This window comes from Lycium barbarum, chromosome 10 (genome assembly GCF_019175385.1).
Source record: "Lycium barbarum isolate Lr01 chromosome 10, ASM1917538v2, whole genome shotgun sequence".
Taxonomy (NCBI): domain Eukaryota; kingdom Viridiplantae; phylum Streptophyta; class Magnoliopsida; order Solanales; family Solanaceae; genus Lycium; species Lycium barbarum.
This window is the reverse complement of record NC_083346.1, coordinates 122,228,280-122,252,789: the sequence shown is the minus strand read 5'-3', so window position 1 is coordinate 122,252,789 and position 24,510 is coordinate 122,228,280. Positions and strand designations below refer to the sequence as shown.

At 34.7% G+C, this 24,510-nt stretch overlaps 3 protein-coding genes and 1 long non-coding RNA gene across 4 annotated transcripts; 2 read left to right on the top strand and 2 right to left on the bottom strand.

The window, feature by feature from the left end:
- The first annotated feature begins 4,309 nt into the window (after nucleotides 1-4,309).
- On the top strand, nucleotides 4,310-6,892 carry LOC132614765 (protein DUF642 L-GALACTONO-1,4-LACTONE-RESPONSIVE GENE 2-like). Its single transcript, XM_060329290.1, has 3 exons — nucleotides 4,310-4,432; nucleotides 5,217-5,714; nucleotides 6,096-6,892. Exons 1-3 carry the CDS (start codon nucleotides 4,345-4,347, stop codon nucleotides 6,617-6,619), a joined length of 1,110 nt encoding a protein of 369 aa, XP_060185273.1. The 5' UTR covers nucleotides 4,310-4,344; the 3' UTR covers nucleotides 6,620-6,892.
- A 553-nt stretch (nucleotides 6,893-7,445) lies between these two features.
- Nucleotides 7,446-9,992, top strand: LOC132615933 (protein DUF642 L-GALACTONO-1,4-LACTONE-RESPONSIVE GENE 2-like). Its single transcript, XM_060330539.1, has 3 exons — nucleotides 7,446-7,729; nucleotides 8,095-8,592; nucleotides 9,210-9,992. The coding sequence occupies exons 1-3, from the start codon at nucleotides 7,645-7,647 to the stop codon at nucleotides 9,731-9,733; spliced, it is 1,107 nt and encodes a 368-aa protein (XP_060186522.1). The 5' UTR covers nucleotides 7,446-7,644; the 3' UTR covers nucleotides 9,734-9,992.
- A 555-nt stretch (nucleotides 9,993-10,547) lies between these two features.
- LOC132613432 (disease resistance protein RGA2-like) lies at nucleotides 10,548-13,508 on the bottom strand. Its single transcript, XM_060327454.1, has 3 exons — nucleotides 12,122-13,508; nucleotides 10,999-11,988; nucleotides 10,548-10,690 (listed from the first exon to the last, which is right to left on the bottom strand). Exons 1-3 carry the CDS (start codon nucleotides 13,506-13,508, stop codon nucleotides 10,548-10,550), a joined length of 2,520 nt encoding a protein of 839 aa, XP_060183437.1.
- Nucleotides 13,509-21,190: 7,682 nt separating this feature from the next.
- Nucleotides 21,191-24,310, bottom strand: LOC132614299 (uncharacterized). The gene is made up of 3 exons (XR_009572245.1): nucleotides 23,269-24,310; nucleotides 22,445-22,492; nucleotides 21,191-21,506 (listed from the first exon to the last, which is right to left on the bottom strand). It is a non-coding gene; the product is annotated as an uncharacterized LOC132614299 (long non-coding RNA).
- Between the last annotated feature and the right edge of the window lie 200 nt (nucleotides 24,311-24,510).

The following is a 24,510-nucleotide window of genomic DNA, read 5'->3' as shown; positions in this document are numbered from 1 at the left end:
TTTTCGGAAACTTGCTGAAATGCAACATATTCCCCCTCTTTTTGTTGTCAAAATTCATGAGTGTACATTCAGTGCAAACTTCAACACGAGGCATGCACCTATACCTATCTAACCAGTAAGATTCCATGCATGAAATGAACTTTTTTTATCAGACTGTCAATAAAAAAGGTTAAATGTAACACAAAATTTGAGAAGCTTCTAGCAAAATATATTTCAGCGCTTTCAATTCCGAAAGAAGATGGCCAACATGAAAATTTAAGATAAAGTTTAGCCTAACAAAAGAGTACGCTGCATGAGTTTTTTTAATTCGATAAATGTCCAGGATGGTGGAAAGTTTCACTTGAATATAAACTTAACCACCCTATGCATTTTGTTGTTATTTGTTAGTACCAGCAATCACAAGTCATATAAAAGTTAAACTAAAGAGTATTATAGAGAACATACAAAAAATAAATTAAGAAGAAAATACTACAAACACATCATTCTAACAAATTTAACCATAAAAATATAAAAGAAAAATACCAAAGTAGATGCTCTAGATTCTATCACACTGTCATTATGTAATAGCAAGAAATAGTTACCATTTAGGATGGAGCAGAATTTGGATGAAAGAAACCATATATTTGTGAAATATAAATCCAAGAAAGCAGATAATGGAGGAAAGTGGTAATTAAGAAAATTTAAGTAGTGCCTTTTGGGTTCAAAATTTAAAGCAAATAAATAAGAGAAAAAGATAACTGCAAATGGTATTAAGTGCTACAACTACGTGGGCTCTGTTTAAGAAAATAGATATCATCCTTTATTTGGCTACTTGGGCTTTATTAGGCAAATTAAACGGATGAAACATTTTCTTTCTTTATTACTCCATTTTGTGTCAATTAAATTGAAGGAGAAAAATTTTAAAAATCCAAAAATAGGAGAAAAAGGATAAATAGGAAGGGAGGCCATAGAGAGGTGCCACATCACCTTGTTTATGCGTAGCTTTATATTATATATAGATTCGAAATTGCCATTGTCATATGTTCTTGAAACAAATAAACTTATCCAGATCAATTCTAGTACAATAAGGCGAAGGTTAATGACTTGGTGCTACTTTATTTTCCCGTTCTTGTGATATTGTTTCTAGGTGTCACTATATGTGTCCGCTTGCATGTGAAGATGCAATTTTCAGAATATGTAGTGCGTCTGAAGCATTAAATTACATGAAATGACCTGCTAACTCCAACATTTTTCTAATTTATGGGGAAGGTCTAAATTAGGCGTTGTACTATTCGAAATTGCTCAATTTTGTTTGCCATTAGACTTTTATTCATTTATACACAAATCGTTTTGGATTTGCCCTTACTCAAGGGAGTTCCATTGTGAAGTCGGTGAACTCTATGTTTCCAAATCTTCAAGAAAATGACTTATAAATACCCATTAGCTTTTTACTAAAACTTAAAGTTACTCAATTTTGAATAATGCAAATTAAGTTTTCTTCCCTTTTGATATATAGAAGGCCAAAGTGTTATATATTCGTGAGACAATAGGTAATTAAATTTAAAAATCGAGTGCGCAGAAAACAAATCAATTGTGGATCTCATGCTTTACTCGATGTAAAATTTTCTGACGCGAATTCAAATTTAGTCAAGCCCTAATATGAATATCGATTTTCTAGGAAAACAAAAATAAATAAATTGTAGAGCTCTTTTTTTTTTTTTTTTTTTAATTTAAAGGTCACTAGGCTTTTTGTGGAGCTCATGATAGCGCATGCAGGTGAAATGGGCACGCCGCGTAGCCGTACCAACCGGCGTACAATAGGGGACAATTTGGATTTTAGAATAAAGCCTCTTTTTTTTTATTTTCTTCTTTTTTGTCATCTTTTTCTTTAAGGATAATGTTTTCATTTATTTTTTCTTTGTTTGTTTTCTGGTAAAAAGGAATATTAGCAGTCTAGAAGTGGATCCACAGCATGTAAATCCTACCTAGAATCTAGAAAATATCGTATGATGACAATCAGAAAACTTACTTTTTTTATTTGTTGCTATTTGCTTTTTTGTTTGTGCATCGAAATTGTGTATTATTTTTTTATATTAATGATACAATTTAACTTTTTATAGCAATTTATTTATCATCTTACCACAACCACCACACACCTATTGTAATTCCACAAAATGAGATTTGAGAAGGGTAGGATGTAGGCAGACCTTACCTCTATCTTTGCGGGTGGAGAGGTGTTTCCGATAGAAACTCTTATTTATCATCTTATAAGTTAGATACAAATATTCTTATTATACCTTTAAGTGATTTAATTGTATAAAGATTGTTTACACGTATCAAGTCAGAGAAAATGATTCGGGATTTGAAGTTTATGATTTTTCTACATCAACCTCAAGTTAATGCTATAATAACTTGATTCAAAGTAAAATAGTTATAGATATTTAGTAAATTTCTTAATACATTACAAAATGTGGGCAAAAGCTATTGAATATACGTGAACCTGTAAATTTGTATCCGCTTCTTGTGTTGCTCAAGTAAATATTTCTATATTAGATTAGTTCATATGCAAGTGTTCATTCTTCTTATGAGGTAATTGTAAAAAAATTTAAAACCTATTGTACGTAAGGAATACAAAACTTTATGAATTTACTTTATGAATTTGTTAATATACCTTATACTATTCAATTTTCACCAATTGGTATATAATATTATAAACATTTGCTTATCTCTTAATCAACAACTGAAAAAAGAACAAGAAAAAAAGGGAAAAGTGGCAATTATGTCCTATTATTCGAAATTGAGCAATTTGCGCTGTATTAAACTTTTGATCTAATATTATCCCTCCAGTAAGAAGTCATATTTTTCAGACTTCAACCTGAAGGGAATTTTAAGCCAATCAAAAGTTGAAGGGTTTGGATATTTTTCTCAAAAAATTTAGACATAGGTAATTCACTCATTACAAAGAAGCTCCGACAAGAACAAATATGAAACGATTTATTAACCACAAAAATACGAAAAACCCTAAAGTGTAATGTAAGGCAAAGTTGAGCAATTTCACATGATAAGCAAAAATGCATTTCAGATTCTCATCAGTTCACATGCAAATCATAAATATCAACCATAACTTAAAGGGACACCAACTTATATCGAAATTAATAAATTCCAAATGGTATTAGTAAAACATGTTCCATCAATTAATGAAAATTAATTATTAGTGAAAAGTCGGTTTGTACTTGTCTGTACACATTCATTGGATTACAAGTCAAAGGCTAATTAGGAGATCTCATGTGAATTGAAGTACAAGAATAAACAAAAAGGAACCTTCATTGAAATCTACAAATCTTCAACTTTCAATTCCCAACTGAAACAGAGCAAATTAAGGGAACCAATGTAAGACTTTTAGTTAAGCCACGTTCTTGGCTTGTACTATTTGACTTGTTAAGAATTTAAGTTTTTTTTTTTTTTTTAAACCATCTTGTATTCGAAATTTAGTGACCTAACTAATTCATTTGCGCCTGGTAGACTCATGAAGAAGGTAAAGCACTCTGTATATAGAAGTACTTCATTCCCGAAGTTCAAACTCGAGACTCTGGTTAATTGTGGAGGAATCCTAATCATTTCTTCGTACCATTTAGTAATTTCTACAGAGAAGTTTTCTATCTCCAGACTCGAACCTGAAACCTCTAGTTTTGGAAGTATTTCAACCATTCCACCGTACCGTTCGTTTATTAGATTAATCTTGTAAAAGAAAAAAGTGCACTATAAGTGCAATTTAACTTAATATAACATGTTATTCTATTTGTTAAGTTGTCATATCCAAGTAGCTATGACAACTTATTCGTTATCGAAGATCGATTTAACTTGATAGTGTAAAATATGAGTACATTATTTTCCATTTGATCAAGTTTTGGTGGATAAAATTACTCGATGTCTGTATTGGTGATGTAGTAGGTGTCCTGCGAAATTAATCGAAGTGTGTACAAGTTGACCCAAACAGTGCAGTTAACATGTGAGGTAGTAAGTGTCCTGTAAAAATAATCGCAGTGCGTGCAAGTTGACCCAAACACCACAGTTATAAAAAGAGTATAACTATATTGGTGCTCAAAAATCAAACTCTTTGTTAATAAAAGAATGTCAAGTTTTCAATTAAATAAAGAGGAAAATGAGACAACCCGACACATTTCACGGCTAATTTAGTGGCAACATGCAATGGCTTTTCTTTTCTTTTTCTTTTTCTTTAATCTGATCTTTACTAAATTTTATACTACTTTTTAACTTCATTACTCTTTAAATAGGACCATAGTCTTGACTTTTTATCTTCATTCTAATTGCGGCTGTCTTCTTTTCACCAAAATTTGATCAAAAATGGCTTCCCTATTTTCTCATTCTTTTATACTCATTTTCTCTTTGTATAGCAGCTTTGCTTCTGCTAATACTGTTCCATATCTTGATGGTAAGTTCTACCTTTATATAAATTCTTGTTCACGTTCTTGCTATGTCATGCGGACATTCCAAAAATGTTGTTGCACCCGTGTCGGATTCTCTAAAAAGGCACTATGTTTGTAGGATCCGGCACACACCCGACGACATTTTTAGAGAGTCCGAACAACATATAGTGCCATGAAGTTAGCAACTCCAGCTGCTATAAGGATCAGTAGTTTTTAGAAATTCTGTTTAATGTATAATGAGGATGTTATTGGTATATGCAGACTCCATTTGGTAGTGTGGAGTATGGACAGAGTTATAGCCGGTGAAGGGTGGTAGCTGAACACCCTTTATCGAACATTATATTGTGTATGTAGGTCAAATATAACTTATATACATATATATTAAATCTTGAGTACCCTAGAAGCTAGGTTGCTCGGACTTTAATTTTATACAAAATTTCTAACTTCACCATTGCTGTAGAAGCTATGTTACTCGGACTCTCTATGACTGTTTGTCGTACCCGTGTCGAATCCTCCTAAAATGCTATATTGCGAAGGATCCGACACGCACCCGAAAATATTTTGAAGAATCAGAACAACATACACTAGACGAGTAGCACATCAACCAAGTTCGGTTGTAGCCAACTTTTACACCTCAGCCCAATAAGACTACATTTCAGCAGTTTTATATTGTATGCATGGAATTAACTAGTCTATAGTCTATAAGTTACAGAGAAAAAAGGTTCTTCAACTATTTTGTTTCATGATATAATTAATCACTCAGAATATTTTGATGATCAATTTTCACAGATCTACTGGAAAATGGAAACTTTGAGCAAGGGCCAAAACCATCAAACATGAAGAAAACAGTGATCATTGGTAAATACTCCTTGCCCAAATGGGAAATCAGTGGCATAGTCGAGTGGGTTTCCGGTGGGCCCCAGCCGGGCGGTTTTTACTTCCCCATCCCTCGTGGGGCCCACGCGGCTCGACTCGGGAATGAGGCTTCCATCTCACAGTATGTGAAGGTGAAGCCAAATACAATATATTCCCTCACATTTGGAGCCACTAGGACTTGTGCTCAAGATGAGGTCCTTACCGTCTCTGCCGCGGGCATGTCAAGTGATCTTAACATTCAGACATTGTATAGTGCTGATGGTGGTGACACTTATGCTTGGGCTTTCAAATCAACATCTGATCTTGTTAAGGTCACATTTCACAACCCTGGCATCCAAGAAGATCCAACATGTGGACCACTTATCGACCATGTTGCAATCAAGGAAATGCCTATGGCAACATATGCTAAAGGTAAGTTTCATGCCGATTTGGAGTTCTGATGGAAGATACTGCTGAGGTTAAACACCAAGTACACACATGATTCTGCTCTGGCAGAAGTGCACGTGCAATTCAGCTATAAAAACTACAATACGTCGGATTATTTGCACCGTAGGGCCTTTTTTGAGGCCACTCTTTAAAATCCGTCCCATTATAGTCCAGTGGGTTAAATTTCGCCTTTAAAAGTCATCGGATGAACTTTCCTTGGGCAAATTTAGCCCAATGGACTAATAGGGACAGAATTTAAATAGTGGCCTCAAAAGAGTCGTTTGTGCAAAAGCCCCTAATACATTACATATTTAGTTAACTTAAAATCAGATCCTGATGAAATACCTTGTTGATGGACATATGCAGGTAACTTGGTGAAAAATGGTGGATTTGAACTTGGTCCACATGTATTCAAGAACTTCTCGACAGGGGTGCTCGTCCTTCCTCTGAAACAAGATAAGTACTCACCAATCCCCGGATGGATGGTTCAGTTCATGAAACCAGCGAAATACATCGACTCGAAGCATTTCTTAGTGCCTTCAGGAAGTGGAGCTGTTGAATTGATAGGAGGAAGGGAAACAGGCATTGCACAGATCGTACGGACGATTCCGAAACAATTCTACAACCTGATTTTCACCATTGGTGATGCACAGAACAATTGCCATGGATCGATGACAGTTCAAGCATTTGCTGGCAAGGCCAGTACACAAGTTTCCTTTGTATCAAATGGAAAGGGATGGTCAAAGACTGCAAGCTTCAAGTTCCAAGCAGATACAGATAGGACAACAATAGCTTTTTACAATCCATTCTATCACACCAAGATACATGACTTTGGACACATGTGTGGACCTGTCATCGATGATGTTAGTCTCGTTCATATCCGTAAATAAACAGAATGAAGTGAGCATACTAATAAAAGGTCAATTTCAAGACAAGTTTTAATAGGAATACATTTTTTTCTCTTTTCAAGATCAAATTTGTAATACTCGAGCAGGTGAACGCATGTGTGAAAAGAGTGTGAAATCTACCATTGTTTTTATGTTTCTTTAAGTTTTTCATTCCGAACAAGAGTGATATATCCAGTAAAAGTGTAAAATCCCTTTCTTGTTTCCTTGTAGAAGTCATAAAGTGCTTAATCATAATGTATTCTCTTTATTCCAAAATCGATAGTACAAAATCATTTTTTTCATCATTGATGAACTTTAAAGCATTGGCATTTCAAATCACATCCGTCTCTCAAAATTTTCGGATCATTGGAAGGTACTCAAGAGGAGCTCATCACTAAACAATATGCAGTGTAAATTTTACTTAAATATCTTAAGAGGAAAGCAACCATTCTAATTCACATGTCCTCAACTGATAAAGGAAGTGAAGTGCAAGAATAAACAAAAGGAAGCTTCATTGTAATATACAATTTCAACTATTCCAAGTGATACAGAGCAAATTACGGCAACCAATTAATACTTTAGGTAAGCCATGTTCGTGGTTTGTATTGGACTTGTTTAAGAATTTGTACTAACAGAATAGGATGCACTGTCGGTGCAATGTAACTTAATATAGTAGGTCAATTCTGTTTCAAACTTGATATGAAAATCTGTTGGTCTAGTTCAACTCAATCTGATAGCGTGAAAGATTACTAAACTACCTGTGCAGAAAACTTGAACTATGTTTAATAATAAAAGAATGACAGGTTTTCACTCAAACAAAGAGTAAAATGAGACAACCTGACACATTTCATGGCATATTTAGTGGTACCATGCAATGGCTATAAATATCTCCTCCTTTTTTAATCTTATCTTTACTGAATTTTATACTCTTCTACTTACATTACTCTTTAAATAGGGCAGATTCCTGGCTTTTTCTCTTCAATCTAGTCGAGACTTTCTTATTCTTTTCACCAAGTTCTTGCACTAAAATGGCTTCCCTCTTCTCTCTATCTTTCTTACTCATTTTCTCTTTGTACATCAGCTTTGCTTCTGCAACTATTCCACATCTTGATGGTAAGATCTACTTTTATGTGAATTCTTCTTTGAGATTAGTAGTGCTTAGAAAAGGTTTTTATATTGTATAAGGAAAATGTTATTGGTCTGTCGACTACACTAAGAACCTGGAGTAGCGAATCAACTACGTTGAGGTTTGTAGCCAACTTTTACACCTCAGTCCAATAAGATTGCCCTTGAGCGTTTTTTGTATTTGTATGCATGGTTTTAACAATTATGCAGGTCTTTAAGTCACAGCAAAACAAAAAAGGATTCTTGAGCTATTTTATTTCCTTATATAACTAACTACTTAGATCTGGGCAAATGTTATCTCCGATATAGTGTAAGCTGTGAGGTAATATTGATCTCTTTCAAATACTCCACAGATCTACTGGAAAATGGAGACTTCGAGGAAGGGCCAAGGCCATCAGATCTAAACAAAACAGTGATCGTTGGCAAATACTCCTTGCCCGAATGGGAAATCAGTGGTATAGTGGAGTGGGTATCCGGTGGGCCCCAGCCAGGTGGCTTCTACTTCCCGATCCCTCGTGGGGCCCACGCGGTTCGGTTAGGGAATGAGGCTTCCGTCTCTCAGCATGTGCATGTGAAGCCAAACACGATATATTCCCTCACATTTGGAGCCACCAGGACTTGTGCTCAAGATGAGGTCCTTAAGGTGTCGGCTGGAGGCATGTCAAGTGATCTTCCCATTCAGACACTGTACAGTGCCGATGGCGGTGACACTTACGCGTGGGCTTTCGAATCTACATCAGATTTTATTGAGATCATATTTCACAACCCTGGTATACAAGAAGATCCAACATGTGGACCACTTATAGACCATGTTGCAATCAAGGAAATGCCTATGGCAACATACACTAAAGGTAAGATTCAATCCTACAGTACGTTGGATTATGTGAAGTCAAGTTCTCTCTTACTCAACCCAAAAGCTAGCTCATGAGGGGAAAATTGCCTAGACCATATAAAGAGACCTTCCATCCCTGAGTGAGCAGATGTGGGACTCGACATCCCTCCACCCTCCCTCCTCCCCTCCCCCGCACACCTAGGACTGGACATCAGGGACGTGTACAATATAAGATGGAGGCCCAAAATAGGTAAATAATGATTGGGATGGGCCTGACTCTGATACCATGTTGAAGTGTATGATCTTCTCATCTAAAAGCTTAAGTTATTAAAGAGAGCATATTTTTATTTATTAATTATATTCTCAATAGATTATTTGTACCATATGGCCTTTTCTGAGACCACTCTTCGAAATCAGTCCCGGTTAGTCAAGTAGGCTAAATTTTGCTCGGACTATTCAAATATGCCATCGTGTGTATGTCGGATCCTCCAAAAGTAGTACCTTTTTGGAGGAACCGACAGGGTTGTGACAGCATTTCTGGAGAGTTTGAGCAACATAACAGCTAAGTAGAGTGGTATATATTTAATAACCTTAAATCAGATCCTGATGCAATACCTTGTTCTTGGACATTTGCAGGTAACTTGGTGAAAAATGGTGGATTTGAAGTTGGTCCTCATGTATTCAAGAACTTCTCGACAGGGGTGCTCGTCCTGCCTTTGAAACAAGACAAGTACTCACCAATCCCTGGATGGATGGTTCAGTTCATGAAACCAGCAAAATACATCGACTCGAAGCATTTCTTAGTGCCTTCAGGAAATGCAGCAGTTGAATTAATAGGAGGAAGGGAAACAGGCATTGCACAGATCGTAAGGACAGTCCCCAAACAATTCTACAACCTGACTTTCACAATTGGCGATGCAAACAATGACTGCCACGGATCAATGACAGTTCAAGCATTCGCTGGCAAGGCGAGTACAGAAGTTTCCTTTGTATCACAAGGAAAGGGGTGGTTCAAGACTGCAATCCTCGAGTTCCAAGCAGATAAAACTAGGACAACAATAGCTTTCTATAATCCATTCTATCACACAAAAATATATGACTTTGGTCACATGTGCGGACCTGTCATCGATGATGTCAGTCTCGTTCATGTCCGAAAATAAGCAGAAGGAATTGACCGTACTCAGAGAAGGTCACGGTCAATTTCAAGACAAGTTTTAATAGGAACACTTTTTTCTCTTTTCAAGCAGGTGAACACGTGTGAAAAAGGGTAGTGATATCTATGATTGTTTTATGTCTCTTTTAAGTTTTTCAGTCTGAACAAGAATGATATACCCAATAAAAGTAGTAAAATCCCTTTCTTGTTTCCTTCTAGAAGTCACAAAGTGCTCAATAAAAAATTAAGATGTCACTTATGTTCTATATGATGGAAATTTGTCCATGAATTTAAAAAGTTTAAGACTCCAATCATTTGCAACCCCATTCTGGTTATTCAACAGGTGTTTGCTTTGGACAATACCTGATCTTTATCCATGTCCTTTCTTCTTTATTTTGTACCTAAGAATCAAGTAAAGTTGTGATCCGCATAGCTGAGAAAAGAAGTAGCAAATATAATATGCAGTAGGGAGTGCCGTACCACCTTAGTAGGTCTACTCGGCACGAACTTGTATTAGTTGAGCCTAGTGGACTTCAGATGCTGGATTGTTAAACAAAAAGTAAGTAATACAGAAAGCAAGCAGCCCTGTAGTTGGCTGCATACGTTACATATTTTACATAAAAGCTCGCTTAGAAATGAGAAATCTATACAATGTTCTCTTTAAGAGTGAATCACCTTTAACATTACATCCAAAATGAACTAGTACTACTAATATTCATCATGTCTTGACACATTTTACCTCCAGTTTCTCCAAAGCCATGTTGCTTGGACTCTTTAAAAATGCTGTTAGGTGTGTGTCGGATCCATCAAATGTAGTGCATTTATGGAGGATCCAACACGGGTGCGGAAGCATTTTGAAGAGTCTGAGCAACATAGCTCCAAAGTACTTCTGGCTGTGATGGTGCAATGTTTACACGATTATCTTTGATAATAGGCACAAAAAACCACCATTTAAGGCATAACACTAATCAGCACATGATAATCCAAGAAATGTAGCTTATTTTCCCATAAAACAAAGCAATTAGAGTGCCCACTTAACAGCCAAGATAAGAACAAGCAGATAGGAAGAAAACAAAAACTGAAGAAACTGGAAAATACATAAAAATGAAACATGATAACCAACAAAGGATTGTTGGGTCATTGAGCCAATTTCCATTTATTTGAGCCTGAGAAATATGAGAGGTCCTTCCTTGGCATTCTGAACTCAAGTTCAGTCAGTTGTCGGTCCTAAGTACCTTCAGGTTAGTGAGGCAAGCAATGAAAATAATGTACTGCACTTGGATATTTCAAGTTTTTCAAGTGAGGTGAGATTTTCCAGCCACTTTGGCAATGCTGCAAAATTCGGGCACCTTTCTACCCTCAGATACTGTAGAGTAGAACTAGCACCTTCAAGCCATCGAGGCAGAGTAACTAACTGTGGTAAACCAGTGAGCACCAACATCTGAAGGCTCCCAAGACATTGAACATCTTTTGACTCCATTTCGCGTAAGCCTCCGATAACCAGTGACCGGAGCATCCTAAGCCCTTCAATATCTTGCCACTCCAACAATGTAAGTTCTTCACAGTCAACAATCAACAGATTCTCCAGAGCAGTAAGGTGTTTCATAGCACTTGGGAAAAAGGTCAGTCTTGGGCAGCCGATGATTGCCAATGTGCGAAGGCTAGTCAGATGTTGCAGACCTTCAGACAAAGATACGAGATTGTTGCAGCTGTAAATAAACAAAGAACGAAGAGATGATAAGCAGCCAATTGCTTTATCAGGAAAACAGGCTTGCTTGGTGGTTATATACAAGTGTTTTAGGCTGATCAAATTTCCAATATCTTTAGGTAGCCCTTCAAGTTGTGCACAATGAGAAACTCGAAGTGTCTGTAAGCTCAGCAGCTTGTTAATTGAATGGGGTAATTCTTTAATGCTACCGTTGGCACTTATGTCAAGATATCTTAAGTACTTCAATTCGCCAACAGAGCTAGGCAGCTCATCAAAACATGAATCACTGATATCTAGAACCTTGAGTTGCATGAATCTTGCTATGCAATTCTCAACATACAATGTACTCATTGGCCCTGTGCCATCGACGGAGAAGGATATGGTCCTTAATGCCTGGTTATTGAGAAGGGATGCTGGAAGTTCCTTGCCTGACAAACCATAGTCAGAAAATGCCACATGTCTGACCTCATCAGAAATGTTTTGTATATGAGAAGTTACCGTACAAAATTCAAACCCTGCTGCTGACAGTGCAAGATCATGTACAGTCATGCAATCTACAGAGTGAGGTAAAAATGGAACGATATTCTTCAACATCTTGAAAAAAGGATCTCGACAATAACTTTTGGAAATATCGAAGTCCAATGTCCTCAAGATCTTCGGATTCATTAGAAGACTGACTAATGAGACCCTCTGCTACCCACAACTGTATTAATTTATCTATTTCAATCACACAGCCCTTGGGAAATATTGAGCAGTAAGCAAGACAGACTTTGAGATTAGATGGCAATTGTTCATAGCCGACTCTTAGTGCAGGTGAAATTTTGTCATTCTGATTTGAGTTCCACATAGCATGATTTTTAATCCTATTCCACTTCCACTCCTGAGTTTCCATGCACAATGAAGATCCTTCAATCATTAAGAGCAAGGGATTTCCCTCACACTTCTGCACTATATCTGATGCAATCCCAACAAGATTTGGATATAGCACTTCTTGACCTTGTTCAAAGGCGTTTCTCAGGAACAAAGTCAGACAATCTTCACTTAATAAACCCTTCAAACAGTATGCAGGAACTGTCCCCATCATCGAAGCTACTTCCTCTAACCTAGTAGTTACAAGAATCTTGGTTCCACAAGCACCCACCATCAACAACTTCTTCAATTCATCCCACTTCACTGGGTCCTCATTCCACACATCATCTAAAACAATCAAATAATTCTTTTCACACACAGTCTCCTGAACTAGATTCTGCAGTTCATTCACATCAAGATTCTCACATATATCTTCTCTAACTGAATTCACAATGTGTTCCAACAATTTCTCTACTTTAAACACACGAGACACATGAACCCACAAACGCAATTGAAAATGACTAACTATCCTTGGATCATTATACACCAACTTTGCAAGAGTAGTCTTTCCAATGCCTCCAACTCCAACAACCGGAAATACAAAAAGGTTTGCTTCATTTCCTGATTTTAAAAGCATTTCAACAACAATATCTCTATCGATGTCCCTCCCCACAACACCTGATTTTAAAAGCATTTCAACAACAGTATCTCTATCGATGTCCCTCCCCACAACACCAGAGAAATGTAGAAATGCACGTGTATGCGTGAGCCCTCTTGCTCTAAAAAGACTAAAACCCCCAGAATGCAACCTGATATAAATTTTGTACTTGCCTATCTTATCCAATTTATTAACGAGCTTTCGAATTTCAAGCCACAATCGGATTCGATAGGCAATGTAAGAGAAAAAACCACAGACCTTTGATGATGTCGAACTGGGAAGCAACCGGTTTTGCAAAGACCAAATTTCATACTCGTCAATGACATGTTCAGCATCATATAAAACGAGCTTTAGCTCGAGCTTTATCCTCTTGGCTTCCAGATTATCAAAATGACATTTACCTTCAGAAAGTCGAATAAAGTGCTCTAGTTTTCTGAGTTGGGAATGCATATTCGAAGCCCTTGCAATGTTAGAAACAGAGTACAATTTCACTCGAAGCATATCTACTAGGACTTCCACATCCATGGTGATGGAAGGGAAAGTTGCAGATTCTTGAAAAAGATCCATAAAGAATGGTTGGTTCTTGGTTTACAATTTCCTTTGGCAGAGAAAGTAAAGTACAAACTTTAGAATTTTACATAGAACTGAAGAGATTTGATCCTTCTTGACTAATGGGAAAATTATAGGTTATAATTTTCTTGGTGGAAAGATGAAAACTTTACAAACTGGAAGAAACATCAACAAATTTGAAAAGTGAAAAAGATAACTACTTTTAGAAAACTGGAAGTTTCCTTGAACTAACTAAGGTCAGTCATAGAAGGTGCTGCAGCATTTCCATATGAGATACAACAATGACAACAACACACCTGCATTCCCAGCAGTGGGGTCTGGGGAGTAAATGTAGGCAGACCTTCGCCTTATCTTTGTAGGTAGGGAGCTTCTTTCCGATATACCCTCGGCTCGAAAGAAAAAAGATTAGAAAAATATGACAATAAAGTAGCATGACAAAAGCAAAAGAAGAAAAAAAAGCATGATATCAAGAAAAATATGACAATAAAGTTGCAAGATAAAAGCAAAAGAAGAAACAGATACTAGTACACCTTGAAGAAAAAAATCTATGCAATTACTAACTAATACTACTAATAAAGAGAATACTCAGCTACCCACTAATCCCTTACTCTAATTCTCGACCTCCACACTTTCCTATCTAGGGTCATGCCCTCATATGAGATATTGGTCAAAAATACATTTATAAGTTGTTACCTTTGCCTACCGGAACTATCATCATTTATGTATTAAAAACACACCTAGTTGAGTATTTAGTTATGAAAAGGGAACAACTGACGGTTGGGTTAATCAGTTTTGAGGTATGTTTTAATACATAGATGCTAATAGTGGGGTGTGAAAATTGTGAAAAGTGATAATTCATGTGTGTTTTTTACGATTAAATCTTACCATATTGCTAATTGTACAAAACTTGACATGCTTGCCAGTTGCCACAATTTCTCAGTTGGTCCAAAATACTCCCTCCGTCCCAATTTATGTGATGTAGTTTGACTGGGCATTGAGTTTAAGAAATAAAAGAAAAACTTTGAATATTGTGGTCTAAAATAAGTGAAAGATATTTGTGTGATTATAAATATCTCATTAAGCATAAAAAGTAAAGTTTAAAATTAAATTATTATCAAACAAAAAAAATATGTCATCTTTTTTAGATTGATTAAAAAAGAAAGTGTCATATAAATTGGGCCGGAGGGAGCAACCAAATTTCCTCTCAGAGACATTTATCAAACGGAGAGCTTCACCTTCAAAAAGGCAGTTCACACCAAATTTGACTAGTGTTTCCAATTTGGTATTTAGACAAAGCTATGCTGAATCAGATTTGGAATTTAGACAAAGTTATGCTGAATCATCCCTCCATTATTTAGTACTAACGTGAGTTGCACGTTTATCGCAAAATACTTAGCATGTATTTTGTATTGTTAAAGATAAAATTTTAATGGTACACATATTTAAGAACCTTTTTGAGTTATTAAAATAGACATCAAAACATACATAAAGTAATTACCTAGTTATTTGAAGTTAGAAAATCTCATAAACGTTACATTGATTCGACTTTACCGGCGTAATACTTTAACTTAAAGACAAATACAAACTCTTGCGCCACTGGCATAGACTAAATGGAGAGAGGTTCGTGGCTCGAATACTGTTCACATTTCTACATTCTAATGAAAGTATATTCTTTTTCTCATCTTCAATGATAAAAACCTAAGCAGAATTTAGTATTTTAAGCCAAGAAGGCACATGTAAGTCCCCATGCATATTTTCTGCAATTTTCCTAAACAGAACAGAAAGGATTTGATTCATTCAACTCCGAACTTGAAGCACAATCTCGTGTCTGTTTTGTATCACTGCTACAACTTGAAGACGCAAAGCAGATTTTCCTTTTGCATAACAAACAGGAAAATGTGATGTCATAAAATTTACACAGTATGTAAAAGCTTCACCGTACTACTTACTGGTTTGTGAAAAGAATGAACACCAAAATGAAAGTAGAAGCCGAAGGTAAAGATGAGCCGGGTTATTCCGCCAGGATTTCCGCCGAAGGGGTTTAAAATATAAAAAAGTAAACATACGAAGAAACCTAATGTGGTTCAACATCTACTAGATATACATAAAAAATAATTTTAACCTTGTAAAAATAATATTTTTTTCTGCCGAGAGGGTTCGGATGAACACCCTCGGCACTATGTGGCTCTGCCACACATTCTTGGTGCCATTTATAGAAGATACTTATTGATCAAAATTTAATAAAAACTCATCATTAGTGCTAATTGATAAATGAAGGAAAACAAAAAGTTTGGCAACGTGTACAAAGCCATAACTTGCTGTAAGTTATTTCACACTAATTATTTTCTGTAGGAGTTATTTAGCATTTAATAGATTTCAATAAATCGCATACCCACTATTAATTTTTAAATTACCTATAAATATAATCATCCGGAAATGTGTTTGGTTTAGCACGATTTTGGAGAGACTGTAAAATGACAGAAGCTCTTCTTTCCTATCATTCAGTATAGGTATTATTACCATTAAATTTGATAACATTAAATAAGGTAGTCATTCATATCATAGAGAGTTGCTAAATGACCACACGAATTTGACCTAAATTTGGCCACACTTATGTAAAATTAAGATAAACTTTGAGAAAGAAAGATAGAAATCACCATAATCTCTATTGTACAATTTTAAATTAAGATAAACTTTGAAAAAAAAAGATAGAAATGACATTAAGTAAGCATAAATTATTAAATTTATCCTAAATAATCATATGAATTTATCTCATTTGAATCATTATGGCCAAAATAGTGTGGCTAAAAGACCTTATTGCATATGATACCAATGCTGCCAAGAATTTGGAGGGTTTTTGTTTATGTGTACGTGAAGTTTTAGTTTTTGTTTGAGGGGTAATTAATGTGACTTTTGGTCATTTTTGGCAGAATACATTAGTATGAGTGTGCATCACCAATGAGGTCTTCAATATCAATAATTGACGTAACGTGTATATTCCAATTCCTAATGACTACATACTAATGTACCAAATTAATTATACCGTTTTGTTATTCACCATCTACTTTTTATTTATTGAAAGGTAAGTAAATTTACTCTTTTAGTACAAAAAGATTACAGGAGTAGTATTTAAATAAAGGGTAAATGGTCGTTCAACATTTGATGGTCATTTTAGTAATCTAATTTTTCACTAAAGAACTTTCCACTTTTAATAATATATGATGATTAATACTTTATTTGATTCATTTCTATTATATGTATATACTAGTGGGGTAGCCTGGGCTTTGCCCGGGCCCAACATGAAGAAAATTATAATTATTTATGAAATTTATAAATTAAATATTAAATTCACGTTTACCTCTATCCACCCACCCCCCTCCCCCCCTCAACCTGCTCTGATCAAAAATATATTTCTAGGATAAAATGGTAACTAACTTCTTACTCCAAACTGAATTTCATTGATTGTGTTGATTAAGTATATTTTCGTAAAGAAGAATTCTTTTTTGCGATATAATCATATATAATAATTTATTTGTTCGAAATTCGTATTTCTTTTTGTCTCTTCGTATTAAATATGCGATGCATAATTTATCCCTAACTTTGTATTTTCTTAGTGCAATGATTATTTATTTCAACGGTTTATCTCCAACTTTTTATTGTTTTTGCGAAATTAAAGGCACGAATGTAAGTCCTTTTTCTAATAATCAAAGGCAACCATTTTCCTTTTCTAATTTTCTTTTGAAATTGTTTTTCATATTGAATCAGACTAAAAACAATATGTTATAGTAGCTCAACCCTTCATTATGTCTACCTCTTGTGTTTTACAAACAGACTTGGTTTCATACTCCCTTTGTCCTGTACTATAAGTCACTATAATTAATAATTTAAAATATTTAAAAGATATATGGAAAAATTACGGTCAAAGACCAACTCGTTTGACTCTCAAAAAACGAAAAGTGTCAAATAATTGATATTGTGTTAATTATTGAAAAAACCGACCTATCATTTCTAATTAGAAGTACTTCCTAAAAGTTTTGTATAGAATATAAATTCCATTATTTTAACATATGCATAATTAATATCAGCCGCTTCTTCTAATCAAAATAAAAAAATGGTTAGCCGATATATATATTATACAGTCAAATCTCTCTATAACAGCATTGTTGGGTCTGAATTTTTTTGGCTGTTATAGAGAATTGTTGTTATATACCTATAACAATATTGACATTTAAATAATATTTCGCTGTTATAGGCAAAAATGATGAATAAAATCTATTTTTTCATTTTTAATTGTCAAATTCTAAGCTTAATCACATTTATATAATGAAGGAAAATCTTTTAATGATGAATATATATATATATTTATATGATATTTTTTGTCATAAATAGTGTATTAACGGATCAAATATTTGGTCAAAATCTCTACACTTGTTATTGCTAATCATAGATAGATTTGGCCAATAAATTAATACTGTGCTCCACAATGTTTTCACCAAATTAGTCACATGTCACCGTCACAATGCATCAGCACATTCAAAACCTTTTTGGGCATAAAAAATGACTCAAACTTGGCCTGATTTACAAAAGCTACACTTCAGGTAATAAGGCGCACAAGTATGGACCAACCGCTCAGAAAAAGGGTAGCAGGGAATGTTGGATTTGGATTTTTCCACGTGTCACCAAGAATGGAATAAAGTGAGATCATATGGGTTTCGATAATTTCACATTTACCCGAAGAGTTTATTGTATTCCCGCTTATTAGTAGTAGTAATATATATATCAGTTCAGAAAAGCCGAAAGAGTTTATTGCCAATACAAATAATTCAAAAGCATCTCAAAATTTACTTTCTATTAATTATTAGGCTACTCAGTGTAAAATTAAATTTATCTACCCATCGATTATTCCACCTACCCCATCTTTAACTCTCTCCTCATTTTTTCTTGATCTAGGCTCCACCTGATTTGATTTTTTCCTCTTGCTTCTCTCCTTTTTAAACTTATTTTTGCCCTTTTTAACTCTCTCACCTTTTCAATTCTCTCTCTTTCGTTTCAACTTTTTTCTTCCCTATTATTCTCACCTCTCCCCCATCATTTGACTATCCACTCAGCCGCCCCTCTTCCCCTGAGAATGAAAACAAAAAAATTCACCTCCCTAAAGAAGCTCCCATCTTTTCTTTCTAAAATTTTTCTGTCATCTCTTTCTCTACACTCGGAGCACATTTGAATTAGCTTATAAGTTGCTGAAAACAACTTATAAACTATTTTTAACTTTTTTAAGTATTTGATTGGCCAGTTTATAAGTCATTTTATGCTTAAAATAAATTCATTCAATTTATTTTTTTAGCTTATAAACTGTATTTTTTTAAGTTAAGCTAAACGGGCCCTCAATGATGTTCTTCTCCCTAAAAAAGCTCCCATCTTTTCTTTCTTTTTCTTTAGTAAAATTTTTCTATTATCTCTTTCTCTACACTCACGCACGCTATGAACGGAATTTTTTAAAATTGGGTTCTCCACTCTTTTTTTTTTTTAAGATTTCCTTTACTATATATTTGACATTTTTATTCACTCATTGTTTGCTCTAAATTTTTTTAATTGTTAAATACTTTGCACAGACATATATTTACTTTAAAAAAAAACACAAAAAGAAAAGATCGAGGGGAGAAATAGATGCTGGTCTGAGAATCTATGTTCTTAATGCTCCATTGTGTTAAAATATTATTTTCGCTTATATAACCCACTTCTATCACCATTTTTGGCTACTAATTTTTTGTGTTTTTCCAGTGACTTGTACCGTATTGTTTGCTCATTGTTGCTACTTTGTTCGCCACTGTTATTATTATGGAATTTTTTTTGACTGTTTTTGACACGTTTTTGTTTTTGTTGGTTTATTAATATTGAAAAAATGCTACACTTTTGGCCTATGAAAAAAATAACCTTCAATTTTTGAGGCCTTCATTTTTAAAAGACAGAGATATATTAATTTTATCAAGGATGTGGTCCCAAAAAAAAATTACATGTTTTATAGTTGTTCTCTGTCAAAGGTTTGCATTTTATTTATTTATACTTTTTATTAACATTTTTACATAGTGTTTATGTAGGTATCCGGAAATACACTCCGAAGACAACGCCCAAAAAGAATCCGAAGATCTTCATTGAACCACTGTTTGTATTTACTTTATGTATCTTTTAAAATTGTATAAAACATAAACTCATATTATAGTGAACACTTTATTTTTGGAATATCGGACAGGAGAGTATTACTTGTGTTTACTTCAAGTTCACTACTCGTTTTGGCAAAACTTAAGCCGTAAACATATTTTTATTACTAGATTAACTAAATACACACCTGGTTAAATTTACATCTTTAATGCTAGGCAAAACATTAGGCCATCTTTCAATTGGAAGTAGCTATTCATTTTTGTTCTTTTAAACTCACCACATTTTATCTCATTTTCTATACATGACTATTCTATCAACTTTTTGCTACAATTCATTTGGTCATTTGTTATAATGTTTTCTCCATTCTTTAATTACTTTTCAAATAAAACAAAATGGTATTTTTTACAAGTCAAATTAACTTCATCCCCTTTCTTAAAGATTATTTTATCAAATACTTATTGATATACATTTTTACACTCTTTTTTATACATTCTTTACTCTATATACACCAATATACATTTTATATACACTCTATTAATCCTTTATTTTATATTTATTAAATATTTATAATGTCATTTTACTTATGTTATCAATGCTAACATGATAGGCCAAATATGCTAAAGCAACTTTACTATTTGCGTTAACATATTCTTATTTATTACTATCATTACTTTTATTTATACTAACATTATCTTGCTAATTATATGAACATTATTTTACTAATTATAGTAACATTACTTTTATCATACACTAGCATTATTTTTATACTAACGTTATTCATACTAACATCATCTCTTTTCTTTATTTTACACTTGACACTATTCTATGTAGCATTATTTACTTATCATTTTATACTAACATTTAATTACATATACTTTCATATACATATGTCAATATCTGTATTTTGTTACTACATAAATAATTTTTTTAAAATTATTCTTTTATTCTTGCACATAAGTTGTTATTTTAGCCACAAAAATGTTTAAATCCGTCGGTAACCGTATTTACGGATTTCTTAGGGTGCTTAATACCTTCCCCGAGGAATCATCAAAACCCTTATCCTTTCTCTGGTTTTCAAAAAATAAGGTTTCGTGATATCTTTTTAAAATGGTTTACTAATTCCGTAAAAATTAGGTGGCGACTCTGTTTTCACACAAATAGCCAAGTTATGGACGTTCTTACCGCAAGGTCAAAAACGAATCGTAACAGATGGCGACTCCGCTGGGGATTTATCCAAAGTTCTAACCAAAAGGGTTTTCGTGACATTTTTGTGGCTAACTGTCACGACCCAGCCCCGTGGGCCGCGACTGGTGCCCTACTTGGACACCCAGACAGACAAACATATCAAATCGTAACACACTTATCCAAATCGAATCACATACAGATAGCATATACGGCCACAATACTATATGTCGTCTTAAACTATATCAAACTGTATCGAACACATTTCAACGCAACCATATGCGGACATATATATATATATATATCAAAAAGCCGGCAAGACTATCAAATGTATCAAAAGCCGACAAGGCTATCAAATGGCACAACGGCCCCAAAACATATACAAAATGCACGCCGACAAGGCTGCCATAACGAGTAGGATCATACAAACACATCTGAACAGAAGTAGGCACAACCCACATGTACGTCTACAGACCTCTAAACAGACCAACCGTATCATATGGCGGGACAGGGCCCCGCCGTACCCCTGAACAAATATATACATATGCAAAGACCGAATATATACCAAAATGTAGGCTCCGGAATAAGAGGAGCACTCCAAACAGCAGAAGAGGGTATCCTAAACTGGTGGATCACCAAACTGTGCGTCTATACCTGCGGGCATGAAACGCAGCCCCCCGAAGAAAGGGGGTCAGTACGAAATATGTACTGAGTATGCAAAGCAGAATATACAGAAAGCAAATCTGAGACATAAACGAAATGGAAGTATCAAACATAAGTGCAAATCCAACATATCAAAATTTGCTTACTTTCAAAAATATGTAAGTAATGCATAGGGTACAGAAGAATATGGTCGCCCACCCGTCGATGGCGCCATAACACAGCATAACACCAGAAAGTTTCAAATCTCCGTATCCCCGTCACATATCACATCACAACATAACACCATACACAACATAACACCAAATATAGGTGGAACCCGACCCTCTTTTGCGAGTAGCTCGGTGAACCATAAACACAGCATAACTCCGGAGTATATCAAAGCGCGCACGATAACAGAACCGGCCCGGGACTCGGCGAAACGAATAACAGAATGCACGAATAGAGTCGTGAGTAGTCATATGCATAAAATCATTATCATAACTCAAACATAAGTAAAATGATCATATTTGGAAATCGAAATAATAGTCTTAACAAATTCTTTCAAAAGTTTCCGAATTTCATAAAGGAAAGTCGCGGGGCCCACGGATGGTTATTTACCCTAGTCGGGCTCGCCTATAGAAAACATACATATCACATGCCATATAGGCTCCTACAAAAGTATTGAGGTAATCCGAGCATTTATGTGCAAGAAATGGCATTCAAGAATTACGAAAAATCCTTAAAGTGAAACCTTTCTATACAAAGTTCAGAAAGCGATTATTCCAAAGACGTGAAGGTTCATACTTTTATCAAATCATGCATAAGAGTGCCCAAGAATACATATGGATCATATCATGCTCGGATTTCGAATCATAGGAATTTCCTTAAGGCTTTAATCTAGCCTATGTAAAACTAAGACATGCCAAAAGAAAGGAGGTTACTTTACATACCTGTTGGCGACTATTCGTGAATCCTTTTCGCCTCGTCGCTCTTTTTGCCTATTTATGTAAAAGTGACGTTATCGTTAGTAACTACATTTTCTAATTCGCAAGTCCATAGTTCACTCTTTTATAGGACCTACATTTCAGTCTATATATATATATATTCTCGCTTAAGTTTTCTATTATCAAAAATTCTAGCGAAGATTCGGCAGCACTTCCCCTATATGTTCACCTATCCCAAATTTTCAATTGTTCTCCTGTAGACACAAAAATACCAATAACAATATATGGACACCATTATACTTCCAATTCCTTGTGTTCAACATACATCTACCAAGTTTTACAAGAATCACAACAACACATTCTTTCTTTCAATTTCATGAATCACACTAATAATCCACACGTCTAAAAACATCATTTATACAATTATAATAACTATATTAGCATCATATTAGCTCCTACAACAGCCCACAAACAATTTAAATTTCAACTTGAATCATTAAACTTCATCCTCACCACACGTCCATAACAACAATCAACCAACCATCAAATAAATCAATCCACCAATTTCCCCTAAACCAGCCCCTACACGGCTTCAATACCAACATACAAAATTTCCATGATTTTTATTCATTTCCACACATTACCACACGTTCAAACCATCCACAATATATGCAAAATAAGATTGAACATTACTTCATATAAGCCTTTCACACGGCTAACTTTAAATTTCAACAACAACATTTACAATCTTTCATATTCAACACACCTTTCTCAAATTAAACGAGTTTAGCATCCTCCTAAATGTGTATAAAAAAGAGATCAAATCTTACCTTAATCAACTTGGCTCCTTAACCTTGCTAATCACTTGAATAAATTCAACACTTTGAGGCATAATTTCTCCCCATCACTCCTCCATTGCTCGACTAGAACCCACCTTGGCCGAGAGCCTTATATTTGTTTTTCCAAAAGAAATTTTTCTTCTTTGCTTAACTTGAAATAAATGAATCTTGTAATGAACATGTAGTGCTATATATGTGAGGCTCCTCCAATTGATGACTTGTGTTTGCTGAACTCTAAAACTCCCGTACTAGACAACAATTAGTGGTCTCTTACCATATATGTTTATTGGACTTCTCCAAATGGGGCTTAGCCGAGAATTCCAATGAATGGCTTTGTTTCCATCAAAATGGTTTCAATCGTGAGAAATGCTTCTAGGAGGAAGTGTTCTTGTCCTAGTATTGTAATATAAAATAGATAAGGCCCATCTTCAACATAAATTATTATTAATTTAGATAGAATGAGTCATAGCTAGTATGTCTACTATGTATACACGTATGGGCCTTTTTGACCAAACCTTTGGTGCTTTTCCATGTTAGTCATAAGAATAGCTATTTAATTAGTAGACCCCACTTAGTGGAGAAAACCAACTGAAAATATTAGCCCCCCTTATAAGATATTTAACATTATTCAAAAAGAAACATTTCAGTAGTTACCAAATGACACACATAAAATATTATTTGCAATTACCGTTGTCACATCTTTTGCCTTAAATAATTTTGGGCCTTCATTCCTCGTATACACCGAGCTCTTGATTTTTATCCTTGGATATGATCTAATTCTCCGGGCTCGGGTAAATTTGCTCACGTTGGACGATTAAATTTTCTAGTCCAAAAATACGGGATATTATAGCTTAGACCGTATTCCATTTAAATAAATTTTGAACTTCGACGAAATTTATTTTCTTCGATTGGTTAAATTTCAATTCCTTACGATACATGCGTACCATAACTTTAACCACTTATAAGCTTGGGGGATAACCTCGTGCCCATTACTAATATCATTTAACTCACACGCTTTCCAACACATGAAAATACGGGATGTAACACTAACTTTTAAATTATTTATCTATTTATTTCATACGTGTGCCGACATTGCATTTCATGGCATATTTCCGCCAAATGGCAACAAACACTTTTCACACACTCACAAAGCGGTTATGCGATCTTCGTAGTAGTCTTTTACTATAAAATCCTTTCCGGAATTTCATGACAATGAACTAGTTCACGAGCTGT

Coding starts and splice junctions, on each gene's coding strand:
- LOC132614765 (XM_060329290.1), top strand. CDS start 4,345: ATGGCTTCCCTATTTTCTCATTCTTTTATACTCATTTTCTCTTTGTAT. Junction 4,433..5,216: donor TACTGTTCCATATCTTGATG/GTAAGTTCTACC, acceptor CAATTTTCACAG/ATCTACTGGAAAATGGAAAC. Junction 5,715..6,095: donor TATGGCAACATATGCTAAAG/GTAAGTTTCATG, acceptor GGACATATGCAG/GTAACTTGGTGAAAAATGGT.
- LOC132615933 (XM_060330539.1), top strand. CDS start 7,645: ATGGCTTCCCTCTTCTCTCTATCTTTCTTACTCATTTTCTCTTTGTAC. Junction 7,730..8,094: donor AACTATTCCACATCTTGATG/GTAAGATCTACT, acceptor AATACTCCACAG/ATCTACTGGAAAATGGAGAC. Junction 8,593..9,209: donor TATGGCAACATACACTAAAG/GTAAGATTCAAT, acceptor GGACATTTGCAG/GTAACTTGGTGAAAAATGGT.
- LOC132613432 (XM_060327454.1), bottom strand. CDS start 13,508: ATGGATCTTTTTCAAGAATCTGCAACTTTCCCTTCCATCACCATGGAT. Junction 11,989..12,121: donor ACAGTTGTGGGTAGCAGAGG/GTCTCATTAGTC, acceptor CTCACTCTGTAG/ATTGCATGACTGTACATGAT. Junction 10,691..10,998: donor ACTTGAAATATCCAAGTGCA/GTACATTATTTT, acceptor TGTGCTGATTAG/TGTTATGCCTTAAATGGTGG.